Source organism: Propithecus coquereli, unplaced genomic scaffold, assembly GCF_000956105.1.
Source record: "Propithecus coquereli isolate 6110/MARCELLA unplaced genomic scaffold, Pcoq_1.0 Scaffold222, whole genome shotgun sequence".
Classification (NCBI taxonomy): domain Eukaryota; kingdom Metazoa; phylum Chordata; class Mammalia; order Primates; family Indriidae; genus Propithecus; species Propithecus coquereli.
In genome coordinates, this window is record NW_012147412.1 from 1350488 (window position 1) to 1369440 (window position 18953).

An 18953-nucleotide genomic window follows, 5' to 3' on the forward strand; every position below is an offset into this window, starting at 1 on the left:
GGGCGAGGCCGAGAATTTGCTAATACTGCTAATTTGCTAATTCTAATGCTAATACTGCTGGTCTGGGAACCAAACTTTGAGACATTGACCTAGTCTGTTTAATAAACTGAAGTCCACAGTACAAAGCCTTTTAGTAGAGCAGAGATCACACCTCCGTCTGGGGCAATGGCATTCATTAAAAACTAACAAATACTGACATAGTGCTTTGCACATACACCATCTCGTTTAATCTCCTTAAGAACCCTATGAGGTAATAATTACTATTTTAATCCCCAATTTATAGACTAGGGAAACTGAGGCTCAGAGGGATTCATCAATTTACCTGGGATCAACAGGTAATGATCAACACCTCATAGCAGAGAAGCCAGGTTAAACCCAAGTCCTCCAACTCTGGGGCCCTTGTGCCGTGTAATGCTCAAGGGTGAGTAGAGCCTGAAATCAGCCAGAACTTTGCATTCCTGGCCGTGGACCGGCAGGGCCATGTCAGCCCAGAGGAGCACTTTTTTCTCATGTGCATTAAGATGCTAGCAGCGGTCCTGTCCAAATCCATACCCTCTCTCGTCACTGCAACCCCTGGGGCCTCTAAACTGGTGGAGAGGCAGAGCAAGTGGGAGAGGCAGAGAGTCCAGAGAGAGCCACCGAGAGACATTACCTGAGGCAAAATCGAGACGGCACATGTGGGCACGTGGAAGCGGCTTTCGAAACAGCTGTTCCTACAGGAGTTTTGGGGGGCAGGTGTCAGCAGGGTGGAGCAAGGCGATTTGGCTGAAGGCAGAGCCACAGATTGCCAGTGATGGAAGAGCGGTATCTCCTGCTCTCCCCGGCTCGTGTGTGGCATCAAGGGTGCCAGTGGGTGGGGCAATTAGCCCGTATCCCAGGGTGCCTGGCTCCATCTCTTCCTTTCCCTCCTACTCCCTCTCTGCAATTAGATTGCGCTGGTTAATAGCTGCCAAGCCGCTTTGTTGTTTCTGATGAGTTTATTAATTTCTTTGGGACTAATGGGAAGGTGGGTGGGAGATTCATTTCCTGACTGGAGCTTGGGGGCTAATTAGTCTCTTTGCCATGTCCCCAGAGGTGGGGGGTGGGAGGGTGCGTTGCTCAGGCTGTTGGATCTGGCTCTGGGCAAAGCATTTCTATCCCTGGCTTTTGCGGGAAGCTATCTCTTGTTTTGGGTGAGCCCAGGGAGTTGGGCTGGGGCTTCTTAGAGCAGGTGGCTAGTGAGATGGGACAGTGGCTGGGGGCGCTGAGATCTCACTGGCCCTGTCAGTGGGAAGTAGAGGTTTACAGTGACAAAAGTAGTTCAATCCTGTCCCAAATGCCCAAATGCTGACATCCCACACCATTGCTCTTCATGTTCCTTCTGTCCAAATATAGCCCTTCCCAGCCTAGGAGACCATTGAGGTCCAATTCTACCCATTTTGAAAACAGGGAAACTGAGCCTCTGAGAGGACAATAATTTCACCTGACTTTGCAGAGTGTCAAGACCAAGGAGAAGAAATGCATCTGGAATTCCTACTGGATGGCTGAGGCCCCTCGAAGGCACTCCCTGATTGGCCTGGCCTGCCTAAATGAGGGCACGTTAGCATCTCCGCCCTAAGAGACAGTGGCAGAGAAAGGAGGGATCACAGGATTAGGAGGCAGATCTGGGTTCAAGCTTGCACTGCACTTCCCAGCTGGGTGGCCTTAGGCAAGCTGTCAAACTTCTCTGAGCCTCAGTTTCTTTGCAAATAAAATAGAAACACAGAAACTACTCTAAAGGGTTGATGGGAGAATTCAAAGAGAGGAAAGAGCCTGATACATCTACCACAGAAGGTGCCCAGTAACTATTCCCCTTTCATTTCGAAAGCCAGCAGCTCATCCCTCATCCTCCTCACCCCTTCCCCCCGCAGAGAGAGGAGGAAGGGAAAGCTCAGGCAATAACATGGCCTGGCTGGTCCCTTTGGGAGAGGCCAGAGGAGGGCTCCCTGCCTTCTGCCTATGCCTCGCCGACAACAGCAGTCTGCCCCTAGGTTGTGAGGGCTTTCCCTGCCTCCGCATACTAGTGTCCGAGCAAGGTGCTGGGATGTGAGCGTAAGTAAGGCCAGTCCCTGCTGTTGTGAGCCACATGGGGTGGGGCGGGGGACTAGGGTGCGACATGCCTTGGTTGTTGCTGGAGATTCCATAAGAGAACCCAGAGCCCAGCTCTGGGGAATTAGAGCCAAATGGGATCCATAGGACTCGTGTGGGTTTTCCAGGGAAGCTGCTGCTGCTGCCTGGGGATGGCTGGCAGAGGTGGACATGTGCATCTCGTTGGGTTTTTAGCCAGCTGTCAGCGTCTCCCCTGGCTGCCCACCTAAAAACGCTCAGCAACAGCAATGATTTGCCAGGTGCTCCAGCTAGGAAAAATATATTGGGATTTTATGTATATACATACGTATGTGTTTGCGTGTGTGTATATGGTTTTTAAAAAAATTTATTTACCAAAAGAGTTCCACTAGGAAAAGCAAACAAACAATCTAAAAACTCACTTCTGTTGAGTTTAGGTTTAGGTAACTTTCTAGAATGGAGAACTGATGATGTCATAGAGTTTTTTATTTGTTTGTTCTTGGTTTTTGTTTGTGGAGGTCCTTAAGACAGTGGGATAATCAACAGTAATGCATCGCACTTTTAAAAATTTGGCAGAAGAGTACATCTCATATTAAGTGTTCTTATCACAATAACATAAAGGAAACAAAAAGCAACAGAAAGAAAAAGACACTGTGGAAGGAAAATAACATTTATTGAGTGCCAGGTTAAGTGTATTTGCACAGTGACCCAGTGAAGTTTCCATTATTGTCCCCATTTCACAGATGAGGAAACATGCTCAGAGAGGTTCAGGAACTTTCCTAAGGTTTCAGAGTTGGGATCTCTGCTCCTGGGTCTGGGTGAATAATGTGACATCAGACCGGCACGTGCATGATCTCTGAAGTCATAAGAAGCTCTGCGAAGAAAGCAGGGCAGACGTCATCACCCCCACTTACAGATGGGGAAACTGAGGTTCTGAACGATTTCAGTAACTTGCCCAAGTTTTCACAGCTAGCAAGCAAGTCAACCTGGACTCGAACCTGGGTCGTCCCTCTTCATTCATTCATTTAACCATTCAGCAAACATTTATTAAAGGGCCTGGTTCTCCCCAGTGTACCATCCTGATTCTTATTTACATAATCAATGATTGAAGGCCGAAGCAAAAGAACTCTGTGGCTCATCCCTGCCGCAAAATCATGCGACTCCACGTTTTCTTCTCTTCTGTGAGAACAAACTCCCCAAACGTCTTTCCACTCCTGACTTATTTTTCCATTTTCCTCTCCCACCTCTCCCACGTCTTTCCTCCTGTCTTCTCTCAGCCCCCCAATCCTGTATAATGGCCATTTGCCCCAGTCCAGCCCCCGCTGCATACTCCACACCCCTCCTTTCTGCCACTGCGCACGCGCAGCCCGACCAGAGGCAGGGCCTGGCCTCTGGTTCCTTCCACCCCTGGAGGCCCGCGGGCCTGGTCTGCCCAGCCTTCTCCTTCCTCCAGTTCTTCCCAGTCCTCTCCTGTTGGTGTCCGCAGATCGGCCAGTGGCACGTGGCAGAGGGCCTCAGCATGGACAGCCGCCTGTACGCCTCTAACATCTCCGACAGCCTCTTCAACACCACCCTGGTCGTCACCACCATCCTGGTAAGCAGGGTCCCCCGGGCTCCCAGCTGCAGCTCCCTGGGGTGCCTCCCCCGGCTCCGAGCACTCTCAGGCTTCCCCGTGACAGAAGATGGGAGCTCTGATCACAGTGCCGAGGCCAATCTATGACAGTGTAATTACACTCGCGCTGCTGTTTCACATGGAAATGATACTTGATGAGTTCCCAAGCAGCTGGGGAAGAGGGATGGGGCAGGGAGACACCACCGTTTGTGGATGCCTCTTTCAGGGGCACCTTGACGGCTGTGCACAGCCCAGGCTGGGGGAGCTGGTCCAGTCCACTGGGGACCCCCTGCCCTTTCCCAGGGGCCCACCTTGTTTGGTGCCTGCCGTGTACAACACGGGGCCCTCCCTCACCACACCCCTCAGGTGGACACCTAACATCTGTGGGTTTACGTGGCCCGTTCCTTTATTTCCAGATGGTGAAAAGACAGTTCTCAATTAATCTACAGGGCAGAGGACCATCTGCCCTTTTAATTGGATTCAATTCTATTTAGTAATTACCAAGTCCACCCGCTACTCCCACCCCCCGCCACGTGCCAGGCACTGTGCTCAGTCCTGGAGACAGAAGATGAGTAGGACTCGGTCTCTATCCTCAAAGAGGACATAATTTAGTGCATGGGATAGTCAAGTGCATACACAGCAAGGTGTTTGTCTTCCCCCCCGAAGACCTCATGCTTTAGAAGATTTGTCAATTAAACCAACTGCATGTATTAAGCAGTAATTAGTTTGTTCCCCCCTCCCCCGGCTCCTTCTTTTAACTAATCAAAAGCATCCCTCCCTGCCTGGCGCAGCATCTTGTCGGCAGGAGGTAACCAGTGTTGCCACACTGATATCATTTCAGCCCAAAGCAGAGCCGGTGCGTGCGTTAGCCTGCTCAGCCTCATCGTTGCTAACTACGCAAGGTCTGCAAATGCGTCCATTTCTTTCAGGCTTTTGGAAATAATAAATAAAAAGAGCTCGGGGACCTCCATCACTACCCGCATGAACTCCCAGGGCCCAGAGGCCCTGGGCTGGAATCATTGATTACTGTAAGCAGGGGGAGATAAAATACAGGAAAGAGGTGTGCACCTAGAGCTCTTGGAATGGGAAGGAGAGAGAGGGCCCAGCCCGTGGGGAGGTCAGCAAAGCCTTCAGAGAAGAACGGGCATTTAGCTGTGCTCTAAAGGACAGGGAGCGAGTGGGGAGGGGGCAGTGAGTGAAGGAGGGCATTGGAAGGTGCTCAGGAAATGCTAACAGGTTTTCCCTGGAAATAGGCGTCGGTGGAGAAGGGGAGAGGCATATGCCAGAGAAGCAGGTTGGGTTCACAGTGCTTAGGAACTCGAAGGCCAGGTTGTTGAGGTTCCCCCTCATTTGGTAGGAGATGGGGTCACTGAACGTTTTCATTCATTCATTCAATGAATATTTATCATTGCACTTGCTGTTCTTGGTGCCTGGGTTACCCTTCCCTCTAAGTTCTGTTTCCATCTGGAAATATCTATGCAGCCTTCAAAGTTCTGCTCAGATGTCACCTCTTCCGTGAAGCCTTCCTTGCTTGAACTCCTGCTCTCTCCCTGTCTCTAGCATTTCCCACACCACTCTGATGTAAGCACTGTGTGGCTGACACTGTTGTAGTGCTCAGTGTCCATCAATGAACCAAAAGGACGAAAGCGTCTGCCTGTAAGGAGCTCACCTTCCAGCAGGGAATGCGTGACGGACAATACAAAAAATACGGCCATGCGATAAATCGGAAGGTGTCACTGGGGGGAAAGAGATAGGGCTGGAAGGGGATTGGGCTGCCCCGAGGGCAGGTGGTGTTGATGCACAGGTGGTCAGGGCGGCCCCCCTGCGAAGGTGAGCTCTGACACAGCCCCGGTGGAGGTGAGGAGCGAACCAGGCGGTTGTCTGCGCAGGAGTGCTCCGGGCGGAGGGAAAAGCGGAGAGAGCAGTTCTAGCTCCCAGGGTTTCACTCAGTCCCCATCTCAGCTCAACCTTAGCTTATCTGAACCGATGTGAGAATGCCAGAAAGATTAGAGGGTGCTGGTGTCGCTGTCCGCGGAGATCTGGGAGCAGCCTGGCTGAGTCCAGTTCGGGGCAGAAGGCAGCACACAGTGGGATTGCTGGGACCTCCCTCCCACTGTCTCTTTTATTTCTGAAAATCTTCTGGAGCCTGTGCCCTTCTCTCCATGCTCAGAGCCCTTGCCCGAATCCAGGCTGCAGGCCCGTCTGCCTCTTTCTCCTGCCACCCCGTGGCCTCCTTGCGGGCGCCCTTCTCACTTGCTCTGTTGTCCCCGCCCCCCACCCTTTGTCAATGTGGCCATTTGGAAATCAGAGTCGTCCTGTCATTTCTTTCCTTACAATCCTTCAGTGGGTGCCCAGGCCCTACTGCCCCTGAGCTTGGGATATAACCCTTCATAATCAGGCCCAGCCCACCTCACCTTCTTCCTCTCCTTGCGATTTGGCGTCCACGGGTGCTAGGTTGCCCGATATTTTCTCACTGCATCGTGCCTCTCCCTGCCTTTGCACTTGCTGTTCCCTGTGCCTGGATTACCCTTCCCTCTAAGTTCTGTTTCCAACTGGAAATATCTATGCATCCTTCAAAGCTCCACTCAGATGTCACCTATTCCACGAAGCCTTCCTTGCTTGAACTCCTGCTCTCTACCTGTATCTATCATTTCCCACACCACTCTGATGTGGCATTGTGGTGTTTAGAGCTCTACCTCCCCTTCTGGGATGAGAGCTCCTGAAAGACAGGGGCGCTGCACAAAGTAGGGGTTCAATAATTAGAATCAGAGTAGAGGAATTCCTTCCTACAGCATAGGAGGTGTCCCTTAAAAGCCAACGAGAGTTAGGGAGGAAGATGAGGAAGTGACTGGACTGTACCTCCTGCCTCTCAGAGCCCAGAATTAGACTGTCCTTGAAGCTTTGGAATAGACACACAGCTACACTGAGACCACAGAGTCATTTTTCTAGGCTGGGAAAGTCACTCTGATTAGTGTGTGTGCACGTATGTGCACATGTGTATGTTCACATACACGCATGTGCTCATGAGGGGTAGGAGTGCTGGCGGGACACTTTTGTGTGAGGTGACATTTAATAACATGGAAAGTACAATTCAAGTAGCAATTAGTGTCTGTTCTTTTCTCGTGTGTGAGTGTGTGTGTGTGTGTGTGTGTGTGTGTGTGCGTGTGCCCGTGTGCGTGTGCCTAAGGTGGCTGATCCAAGTCAACAGCTCTTACCGGGAATGCTGATCTTAATTCAGTCCCCAGGTGGCCATTTGTGGGTCTCTCCTGGCAAATGGTAATCCTGAATGATTTATCCCTTAAAACTCGGCACATATCCATGTTGTCTCGCGCTCCTGTCAGGGTACACTTGGGACACGCGGATGATTTATTGGTTAATACCGGCAAACACACAGAATTAGCTGCAGCGCCCACTCCCTGAACACTCTTCCGTGTCAGCCCTCATGTTAAACATTGTGCTGCATTATCGCCACAGGGTCTCCTGCTCCAGGCCTGCCCTCAGCCCCGCGCGTCCCGAGTGCTAGTGAGCCCCAGCCCTTCCGATACTTTGCCTTTCCAACACGTCTTCTCCCTCCAAGATCAGCCCTGTGTAGATATTTACTTTGAATATGGCAGTGAATTTTAAATTAACTTGAGAGGAGAGAATACGCGGGGAGCAGAATTTCGTGACACTCTCCTTGGGATAATTAAAGATACCCCTGGACGTTACCAATCCCTTACGGAAACCCCCAGCCACGCTCTGTCCGGGAAGCCATTTCTGTGCTTTTTACTTGCACAGTCAGGAAGTGCTTAATGCTGGAGCCGGGTGGAGGTACCAAGGATGGTGAAGAGTCAGTCCCGGCTCCACTGACGTCCTACCTGGAGCAGGTGCAAATAGGAAGACACTGGAGGTTAATTACATGGGCCCGGGCGTGAGAGCAGGGGACTCTGAGCCATGGGTCGGCCCAGGAGGAGGACATGTGACTCCAAGGGCAGAGATGAGTTAGGGTGGGCAAGTGGGCAGGAGATTGGGAGGAGAGGAGTTTGGGCACAGAGAGGCCCTAGTGCTGATGACGGCATGCGTGGAGGGCGGGCAGACTGGCCCGCCTCACTGACACGGTGGTGGTCTGGATCATGAATCGGAACCATGTCACCTTCCATGCAGAGCTCTCCACTCCCCGACGCACAGCCTGCGCCTTCCTGCTCCCCCTTCATCACGCCCCGCTTCCTGATGATGGCCCGTCTGTCTGGCCCTCCGTCTTCCCCCCGCCCAAAAGGCCCTTGCAGCCTGAGCTCAGCCAGTCGACATTTCAGCATGGCCCTCTCTCAGCTTCTAGAATCGTGATGCTCAGCCTTTTGCCCTCATACCTGTCCCCAAGCCTGAGTGTCACCCCCATGCCTAGCTGCCCACCTGCATCCAGCCTCCTGTCTTCAGCTGGGCCATCTCTTCTCTCTCCCTATGGCATCCCCCACACACCAAGCCTCCAAGCCCATCTGCTCTCCCTGTCAGCATGGCCCTGGGGGCTGGCATGCGGTCCCTGCTCTCTGCATGCGTGCCCACACCATGCCCTCTGCCTCACCCCCACCCGACCCTGTCTCCAGCCTCTGTGTCCTGGGCCTTGCTCCGCCAGCCGGCGCTGCCCTTCCTTCCTTCTCTGCATTCTCCTTTTCCAGGGATTTTCCCTTCTTGCCTGTAAGTACACTCCGTTCTGTCCCATCCTAAAACACCGTTGCCTCCACCCTACCTCCACGCTACTGCCTGTCAAGCTACCCTCCCGCATAAGGAGTCCTAGAATTCCGGGACTGGGTGGCCCCTTGGGGATCCTGGAAGCACAGAGGAGAAGTATGACTGCCAGGGTCCAAGGAGAGGAGCCATCGGTCCCTTGCTGCTCCGCCCTGCCTCCCCCATCTGCCAACTCCTCCAAATGCCGGTCCACTCGCACTCCCACGGGGCCACCCGCTCCTGATCCAGGCATGACCCGGCTACCTGCACTGCGCCTGCCTCGGAAAGGTGGTCAGGGACGCATGACCGGTGCCTGTCACAGCCCCACTTGGTCCGTGTGGGAACACCGGGAATGGCCACATTCTCCTCTCCACGTGTCCCTCTTCGGGCTCTGTTTTACGCCTTTCTGGCTCGTGCTTTGTCCTCCGTGGCGGCTCTTCGTCTCCCGCCCTCCCCCGTCAGGTTCACCCCCCGGTGCCCCTTCTCATTGCTCTTGTGTCCCTTGTCCCTTCTCGGTTCTCTGCCTCGGCAGTCTCACGTGGTCTACAGATACAGCCTTCACCTCTACACAGAGGTTTCCCATCTCTGTCCCCATCTTACCCTCGCTCCACATTTTAAGCACCCAGTCGGTCCTTTCTTCCTGGATCGCCTGCCAGCACCTCGAATTCAACACGTTCCAAATCCCTTTCTCTTCCAGACAATGCAGGCCAGTGGTGATACCATCCTCAGTCAGCCGCCTGGGCCCCAAGGGGCTGAGGATCCCTTCCTCTACCCCACACCCAGCCAGTCGAGCCTGTCCCTGCCTGTGCCTCTGACGTGCTTCCAGCTCTCCCAGGCCAAGCTGAGCCACGCTGCGGCTCAGTGTCCCGTATCCCATCTCAGCAGGGGGTCCTTACCCCGGATGCACCCTCTCTTTCTATATGACATTCTTTCCTCACAGCCTTACGTCTTTAAGGCCCGTGGTGCTCCCCCATCGTAGCCTGTGTGATGTACATTCTCATCCTGGCATCTGAGGCCGGTCCAGACATCTCACCACCTCTCCTCACAGCCAGGCGCCAGCTACACAGGGCTCCCATCGTGCCTGAGTAGGCCGCGCTCCTCTCACTCGGGTCATGGCCTTGATGGTGTTTCTCCTGCCCATGATGCCTTCCCTTCAAAACACCTCCCTTTCTCAGCGTTCTGCCATCCCCCAGAGCAGAGCCTGGATCCCACCGCCTCCATGGAACCTTCTCTGGACATTGCACCAGATAGTCCCACCCGTCTTTCCCATTGCCCTCTTGGCTGGGTCGTGCCCTGGGAGTATGGGTGTCCATGTCCTTGTCCTTACCTAGCCTGCTCACAGCACCCAGCCATACGTCTGTGTGGAATAAACAGATTGGAGGAGGAAAAAAAAGAGAAGGATGGAAGGATGGAGGGTGGGGTCTAATGATGACCTTGAACAAGATGGAGGGCCTTGAGCTTGAGCCTCCCTGCGGGGGAGCCGCTGTGTGTTCCTAACAACAGAAGTACCTTGAAGGGGAGCTTTAAGGAGCGAATAGGGGAGGGGAGCTAGTTGGCACCCCCAAAAGACCCATTACCCAAGCCACTTCCCTCCGCTACCCCATCTCCTCCCCACCCTGCACCCTGGCCCTCCCTATCACGTGTGGCCGAGACGCCAGGGCTAAGATGAGAATGACAGCTGCCCAGTTTTGCTGCAGGAAAACCCGTATTTAATGCTGAAGGGGAACCACCAGGAGATGGAAGGCAATGACCGCTACGAGGGCTTCTGTGTGGACATGCTCAAGGAGCTGGCCGAGATCCTCCGGTTCAACTACAAGATCCGCCTGGTCGGGGATGGCGTGTACGGTGTACCTGAGGCCAACGGCACCTGGACAGGAATGGTTGGGGAGCTGATCGCTAGGGTAAGGAGAGGACAGGTGATCTGGACCTGACGCTGGGCTGGGAGGGATTGGAAGGGGATAAAGCTGTGTTATCTGCTCATAAACCCTCCGTTTATTCAGTCGATCACTCATGCATTTTTCACTTATTTGTCCATTCATTCCATAAACCTTCACTGGGCTGGCACTGAGCCAGGCGCTGGGAATGCACATTGGTGAGTAATGCCGCCATGATTCCTACCCCGAGAGTCTTTGATCTCTCCCAAGGTCAAAGTCATAGAGGCTTTGACCGATGAACGCAGATTAGGGAATTTGGGTTCCATTTTTGGATAATCCAGGTGCTTTTTGTTTGTTCCGTTTATTTTGCTGCTCATTAGCACCCTCTGGCAGAACCTGGACAGGCCCTGGAAGAAGTCACCCATGGCTGACTTTGACCCTTGAGAGATGCTGTTGAGGGAGACATGACTAAACAGCAGGGACACAGGGATGGACGGGCAGCGGAGCTGGTCACAGTTACAGTTATTTTGTTACTTCTTCTATTGTCTTCTGCTTTCGTTAAATGTCCTTTTACAGACCAAGGGCCAAGGTGCACTTGGACCAGCTGTAGATTTTCAGGGCGAGTGGGGAGACTTGATTAAAATGCAGGTGAGCGTCATGGAATGACAGTCATCTGCTAGGTTAGAGCAAGAGTATAGAAAGTTCTTCCAGGGGGAAATCTCTTGTTTTCTTTGTACACACTATTAACAACCATAAAAATTAATTAAACCATTGCTAATTCACTGTCCATATTTCCGTATCCGAGTTTTTATGATCAGGATAGGTAATGAGGGCCTACCGCAGGGAGCACAGACCTGGGTTCTTAGTGTGACCTTGAACCGACCCCTTTGTCTCTCCGGGGTGCGAGGAGCTCCTGCAGCCTCCCTGCATGTGCGGATGTGCAAGGTGCTTTGCCTGCATCATCTCTCATCCTCCTCTGTAAACATGCCTTTTAGCTAGATGTCATCCCCACTGTACACATGCGCGATCTACAGCGTGAACGATTTGTACAGAGCCACACGGTGAGTATGAGACAGAGCCGGGACTGGAATCCAGATCCCTTTACTGATAGAACTACCATGGTTTTAATTCTTTATATCTACCGAACTTGGAACATAAAATAAATTTAAAAAATCCTGGCCTTCAAGGATAAAAATGTCAGTCGAGGTATTAAAGAAGCAATCCGTGACAATGCATCGTGGAAAGTTCTATATAGATGAGCGCTATGGAAAAGATATGTAAGAGCTGAGGAGGGAGGATGCTTAGGAGTTTGCCTGGCAGTATGGACAGCATCTGTGATGGCCCGGCAGGGTAAAACAGCAAGCCACGTTCGGGGAACTGTGAACCACCCAGAGTGACTGGAGTCCAGCGGGAGCTGGCTCAGAAGGGGGGCCTTGCTCGCAGACAGAGGCTTGCACGCAGAAGGCTGGCAAGTCAACAGAAGCCACAAAAGGCCTAGGGAGCCCCAGAGGACTGACATGGGGTGGGGATGGCAGGGCGAAGGCTTCAGCAGGAGCCCTCTGTGGTCTTTGAGATTGAGCCCATCATGCTGATGGTGCACACGCTTAAGCAGAAAAGGATTTGCTGCTTTTCTCTACTGAATCTTCCAGACCCTCTCCTGGAATGTTCTTCTTATGTGGATTCCACTGTGAAGGTTTCTTAGTAGTTAGGCCATAGAAAGCTGAACCGCCAGGCTTCTTCCTTCCCTTCTTGCCGACGTCCTCAATCACCTTGAGCCCATTTCTTCAGCCCCCTTGTGCTGCTTGATGACTGCTGGGGTGACTCCAGGGATGGCAGTGTCAGTGCACAGCCATCTCCTTGTTAGCCCCCTAATGAGCTGTGACATGGACTGGCAGGAGAGGGAGAGGAGTCTGGGATTCAAGGACATGCAGCCACATACTGAGTGACTTGGGCAATCAGACAGGGATCTTAAAATTCACCCCAGATCGTCTTTCAAGCAAAAACACTGCTGCTTTGGTCTCATCAAGACTTGGCTACCTGACATTAACTAGTTAATTAGCCCTTTAATTCAGTAAATATTTATTCAACACCTTCACTGTTCTAGACGTTGGAAATATAACGGAGGACAACATGAACATGGACACTACCCTCATGGCTCTTCCAGACTATGGAGCAAGACAGAGGCCAATGAATGATCACATTAATATATAATTCCATGCTGTGGCACGTGCAGGGCAGGCAGCGTGCAAGGTGTTGTGAGAGGACGCTTAGAGGAGAGTGGGGCCGGCCTGGAGGTGCAAGGGGAGGGGAGGGAAGGCTTCCCTGGGGAACAGATATTGAGCTGACTTCTGAAGAATGGGTGGGAGTTACCTGGGCAAGGAGAAGGGAAGAGCTTTTCAGGGAGGCCGTCCGAATGCCACTGGGGTTGGCCCTGGGCAGGAGTGGGTGACGCTGGGACCTCACCTTCCCCAGGTTTAAAGCTTTGTTATGTCTGCCAAAATGCTCCCCTAGGGTCACAGTAGCCCTAAGGCCTGGATCCGTCCCCTGCGACCCTCCCAAGCTGCACAGGAACATTTCAGAGGCTGTAACAGCAGAGGGTCCCCTGCGAGACTCTTGGGGCTATTGAATGTCCCAGCTGGAAGAGACCTTAGAGGTCACTGCATCTGAATCTGTCCCTTATACAGACGAGGAAATGGAGGCTCAGGGAGGTTAAGTGACCTGACAAAGATCACACCGCTAGTACGTTCAAAGCCAGCGTTTAAGCCCTGGTCTGTCTGACTTCAGTGCTCATGATCTGAGAGGGCACAACTCTTGATGTTAGACAGACCTAAGCTACAATTTCAATTCGTCCGCTTACTAGCTGTGTGTTCTTGAGCAAGTTATCTTATCCTTTTCACTCCTTCCCCCAAGGCTCCCGTGCTCATCTGCAAAGATTTTTTTTTGTAAAGATTTAAAATAACACACACACACACACACACACACACACACACACGCAGAGTACTCGGCATACAGGAAGTATAAGAGCTGTCTTAGGCCAGGCCCCCTAGAGAGCAGAGCCCAAGGCAAAAGCTTACCTAAGTCAGGAGTGAGGGGAAAGGGGAAGGTGGCAGGCAAGGGGGGATCGTATACAGGGGAGCGTGTCAGCGTGCTGGCCGCTGGCCGTAGCTTTGTGTTAAGCACAGCTGCTGGTCTGCATGGGCCTTGTGCGACTGTTGTCCCCTGCAGGAGGGGAAACACACGTCTGTGAGTCCCGGCTCTCACACCGGCCGAAGTTCACACCACAGGACATCACTCCACCACACTTCTAGGTTGTGCACCAGGCCCCTCGGGCCGCTTTCAAAGAGGTTAGATCCCAGGGCAGCAGTGACAGCACTCAAAGTACGGGGCATGTCACGTGGGCTGACCCAGCCAGTGAGTGTGGGACCTGAGCCCCTCCCTCTGTGCAGCCTTGCCTGCCTCTGAGTGAGCCAGTGCAGGCTGCTTACCAAGGCATCCGGCATATTCTCGCATCTCAGCAGCCTGCAGAAGCCTCGGGACTGGAGTCACACGGTGCACCGGGTGAGGTGACGCAGCACGAAGGGCCAACCCCGAGCAGACACAGTGGGCCAGGCCAGCCCAGCAGGGGGAAGCCATGACGACAGGGCTGGCCACCGGGGCAGTGACGGAACCTGCCAAGCCTCCCTCCAGTGAAGACTGGAACTTCCCTTGGTGGATCACTAGAATGCAGTCGGTGCCAGGCCCTCTTCCGGGAGGATTGTTGGTGACATTGACAGGAAATCCTCATGGCCAAGCAAACCCAGGAGTGAGCATAAGCTGGTTTGGCCCAGGAGTGATTATTATTCGGCTCTTTTAGGGACAGCAGGCTGTCTCTCAATGTCCCCCTTCTTGTTCAAGGAATGTGTGTTTCCCAGTACAAAGAATGTTTCCCACTTCAGCAGGAACTATAAACATGATATAAAGGAGAAATTCCCCAACAAGGGGCTTCAGGTTGATTAAGGAATCCCTTTCTATGGAGAGTTTGAGAGATACAGTAGCTGCCTATATATCTGAGTGATATGAATTAAAGTATAGAGGCCTGGGGTTATCGCCATTGGAAGTTCTAGAGCCTCGTTCTTTTTTCATCTGTCATTACCTATTTACCCAAGATGGTGGGTGCTGTCCTTGGACTGTGTCCCCCTAAAGTTCACGTGCTGAAAGTTTTATCCCCAGTGCAACAGTATGGGGAGTTGGGGCCCAATAAGAGGTGACTGGGTCGTGAGGGCTCCACCCCCATGAATAGATTAATGTTGTTATCTAGTGAGTGGGTTAGTTACTGCAAGAGTGCGTTGTTATAAAGTGAGTTAGGCCTCTGGAGCCTCTGTCTGTCTCATGCTCTGACTTCCGCCTCTCACCTGCCACCATGGGTGACCCTCACCAGCTGCCAGCACCATGCTCTTGGACTCTAGAACTGTGAGCCAAATAAACTCCAACTGTTCATAAATTACCCAATCTATGGTACCCTGTCATAGAAGCAGAAAACAGGCTAAGAGAGTGGGCTTGGACACAAGGTTTATTAGTGGTGGAGGAGCATCCAAGCATGTTTTCTGCATAGGCATGAAGATCGTTGTCTTTTGTTATAATCCCATTAAAAGAGGGAGTGTAGTTAGAGCAAAAGCAAGTGGATTCGTACAAATTGGACCAGGTGGGTGGCCTCTAACCCCCGGGGCTGTGTCTGAGTGGTGGAGATGAGAAGGATGGCTGTTGGGGAGGCTCTCGGGTTTGGACTCAACTTGCCCCAGTCGGCTCCCTCGCAGCTGAGCCCACGGCAGGCCTGCTCAGCAGTGATGGGTGTCTTGGTGGAGTCGTACTTGGGAAAGGGAGGGTAGAGACTGGAGTATCCCCAGGGCCAGTCTCAGGGCCCGCCTGTATCATGCCAGCACATTTATGTGAAGTGAGTTTCTAACTGAAATTGTTCAAGGTGTTCAGATACAAAGTCAATAAGTAGTCCTTAGCCTCAAGGAGGCTACCTTTTGATGGGGGCCAGATGGATAAAAAGCAGGTGAGAAGGACAATGGTGGGAAGTGCAGTGAGAAGACAGCAGAGGCGCTCTGAACTCTGCTTGTGACACCTGGGAAAGGCACCTGTGGGAGGTGATGCTGAGCCTTATGGATCAGGAGACCTTGGCCATCTAAAGGAGGGACAAGGAGGAGGAAGGAGGCAGGGAGGGAGCACAGATCCAACAAGGTATGGAGACATGAGGGTGCAGGGGTGGCTTCAGTTTCAGGAACTGCCAGTGGTCTGCCTGGAACAGAGCACGGTGGGAAATGAGGGTTGCAGTTGGGCTGCGGTTGTGGAGAAGGCCTGTCTGAGCTGCAGTGTGGAACACAGGAGGGCAGGGGGACAAGACTGAAGGTGGGGGAACCGGGTGGAAGGCTTTTGTTGCAAGAGATGATGAGAACCAAAAGTAATTTGGGAGTTAAAGGAAGGTACAGATTCAAAGACTATCTTTAAAGATAATAGTTTTTCTTTTATATAGAGGTAAACATGCTTTGTGAAAGCTATATAAGGTTTAAAAAACTAAAAATTATTTGTAATTCTACCATCCAGATGTTAACCCGTGATTAACATCTCTATGTCATACATTCCAATATTTTTTTTTTGGTTTATAGAAGCTTTTAATGTTTATATAAGTCTGAAGGAAACCTTTTTATGAAGAAACATACAAATTCCTGGAATATAAAGAAATTATGTATCTAATACCTTTAGGTCATTAAATGTGAAATATCTTCTTGATATTTGAAATATCTTTCAAGTACACTTTGAATCAAAAGCATAGTTTATTATATCTCAAACAAGAAACAGTACAATCAATCAAAGAATGCTTTTTTAATGAAAAATATGTTTCCCACAAGTTCTTTTTGTAAAAATGGGATCCTACTCTATGTGCCATTGTGTGACCTGTTGAAAACTGTTTAACGGCTAAATCATCAGGACTTGGTGACCCAGTGGACAAGGAACCTGAGAGAGAGGCGGGTAACAGCAGGATGACTCCCTGGTTTCCACCTTGACATCTGGATGGTTGCTGGTACCTGGCATTGAGGTGGATGATTCGGGAGAAAAGCAAACAGGTCTAGGAGGAGAGAGGGGTATGAATTTAACTTCGGAAATGGTAACTTTAGTGCCTTTTGGACATCCAGGTAGAGATGTTCAGCAGAGAGTTGGCCAAAGTGGGCTCCGGGGGGTGATCAGGTAGGTGCCCCTGAAGACCCAGTTGGAAAGGAGTCACTCACCACGGAGAAGGTCATACATTCAAGAGGGAGGAAGAGGAGAGCCTGTGAAGGCTACAGAAAAAGAAGGGGTGAAGAGGTTTTCCACCTCTTGAAAGGAGATCCAGAAAAGCATTCCTCGGATTGAAGCATATGGAGGTCATTGGCAAGAGCAGGGCCAGTGGGTGGCCGGGTTGAGAGCCCATTGCAATGGCTGAATCGGCATCTTGGGAGGTGGTCTTTAAAGGGACGTAGCTCACATGGGGAAGCACGATGAAGGGTTGTAGCTCGAGGGAGCCGTGGAGCTGACAGACTGGCTGTAATTCAAGGCGAAATAGCTCAAAATGGAGAATGCATCTCTTATGGTTTGGGGAAATGCAAGGACATTCGTGTGCCTAGAGCAGTGTCAGAGCTGGGAGTGTCAATAGAGGAAGGCAGGCTGGAAGGTGGAGGTGATGCGGCATCGTGAAAGGGTTTTGGAGATGCTAGGGCTTCTTCCCACAGCAGGTGACCGGGACCCCCTGCAGTCAGGCAGGTATCTCTCTGGGCATTGTCTTAGTAACCCTTGACATTTGTGCAGTGATTTAGTGTCTACAAACTGCTGCCACAAGCATTAGCTCTTTTGTCCTTCACAACAGCTCTATGAATAGGTGTTATCCCATTTTATAGCTAAGAAACCCGGGGCTTCAAAGTACAAACTGGTCCACCCAGTGTCCCACAGCCAGTGAGTGGCAGAGGTCCAGTTAAATTTAGGTACCTGAGTCCAAGTCCATGGTAGCATGTGGCCTCTCCCTGCTGGAATTACAGCCTCATGTCCCTCCACCACATTGCCCTCAGTTGGCATTAACTTCTGAGATGTCCTTCTAGGCAGATGATTTGGAGGGTGCCTAGAACTAGATGCCCAAGTTCAGCTCTGGCCCATAAAGAGATTGTACTTCATCTGTCAAGTGAGAGAGCCAGAGAGTTGACCTCGAGAACTGCTTCTGCTCTCACTCTGGGTGTGGGAGGCATTCTTGGCTAAGTGCTGAGCTCTGGTGCCCTGGAAGACAAGAAGCTGCATTTCACATCTTCGGGTCCCTGCTTGCGAGAGAGTAAAGCACAGTTAGGAAGTGATAGAGCCCCCCTCTAGCTTCACAATTCAGAACACGGTACCCTGTTGGCATTCGCTCTATGTTGGCAGAATGGCACATGTAAGTTCAAAGAGAAAAGGGCTTTGGAAGGCTTATATTCAAGGCTCATAAGCCTTGGACATCAAATAGCTCTTACCAATGACATTTTGATGAATTAAGTGTAAATGAAGCTGAAATGCCTCATTCCATTTCCCCTCGGGGGCTCCTGGGAGAAAGGATGGTGGAGGGAGTTGGCCAGAGATCTGGTGGGGTGGGCGGCCCATGGCCTCAATCTACTGGGAAGCTTGTCCAGAGACATTTTGCTGAACTAAAAAAAAAAATACAACTAGTCCCCTGGGATCACTTTTCACCTTGAGCCAGAGACTATTTTAACTGCAAATAGGTCACAAAATTCCATTCAGCATCTTTAAAATAAAGATACTGATCCAGAGGCTGACGCTGAGTGTTGGGCTCTGTCCCCATGTGACAGCCAAGCTCAGAGACAGCTTTGCTTTACCTTCCCCATTAAGGCTTAATTCTGCATTTACTCCAATCAGGAAGACATGGGCTTCGATTCTAATTCAATGATTCATTCATTCATCAAAACACCTAGTTTCTGACAAGTATCACTTGGATGTGAGGAATTGCCCATGTGGAGTTCAAGACCTACTCAAAGAGAAAGACAGGTAAACCAAGAACTATTGTATAATTCACACACAATGAGTGTGACTCACACTATATTAATAATGGTAATAATTATGGTAATAATAACAATGGGTGGCATGCATTAAGTGTTTCCTATAGGTCAGGCACTGTTCTGAGCGCTTGACTGTATTAACTCAATCCTCACAATAAGCCAAGTGTTAACAGATGAAGTCCCACCGCAGGTAAGGGTCAAAGTCACATGAGTAGTGAGTGGCAGGGGTAGCTTTGATAGAAGCCGAACAGGGTGTGATACAGGAACAGGAACAGGGAAAGGCTCACCAAGGAGACAGCGGTTGAGCAGAGGGTTGAGGATCAAGAAGGACTGTCTTGGTAGAATGGGACATTCTAGGTGTGGTGGATGCTATGATACAGACGGGCAGTGCCACAGGGGCAAGCACGGGAGAGGGCAGAGAACAGGGCTGCAGGCAGGGGCCAGTTGTGATGGGATCGATATGTTTGAGTATTTAAACCATGTCCAGAGGGCCAGTGGAAGCTATCCAAGAGCAGGTGGTTGGTTTGTTTTATTGAAAGAGGGGAGTGGCATGATTGGCTTTGGTTCTAGAAGGTTACTCTAGCAGGCCAGAGGGGGCCGGAGAGGAGGTGGGAAGACCAGATGCAGCTT

At 51.4% G+C, this 18953-nt stretch overlaps 1 protein-coding gene across 1 annotated transcript in view; it reads left to right on the top strand.

The window, feature by feature from the left end:
* Positions 1 to 18953, top strand: part of GRIK4 (glutamate receptor, ionotropic, kainate 4) — a 307922-nt gene that overhangs the window by 221164 nt on the left and 67805 nt on the right. The window contains exons 11-12 of the mRNA XM_012644896.1: positions 3572 to 3679; positions 10096 to 10299. Of these exons, the coding sequence (XP_012500350.1) occupies positions 3572 to 3679; positions 10096 to 10299 (312 nt within the window). The remainder of the gene's footprint in view (positions 1 to 3571; positions 3680 to 10095; positions 10300 to 18953) is intronic.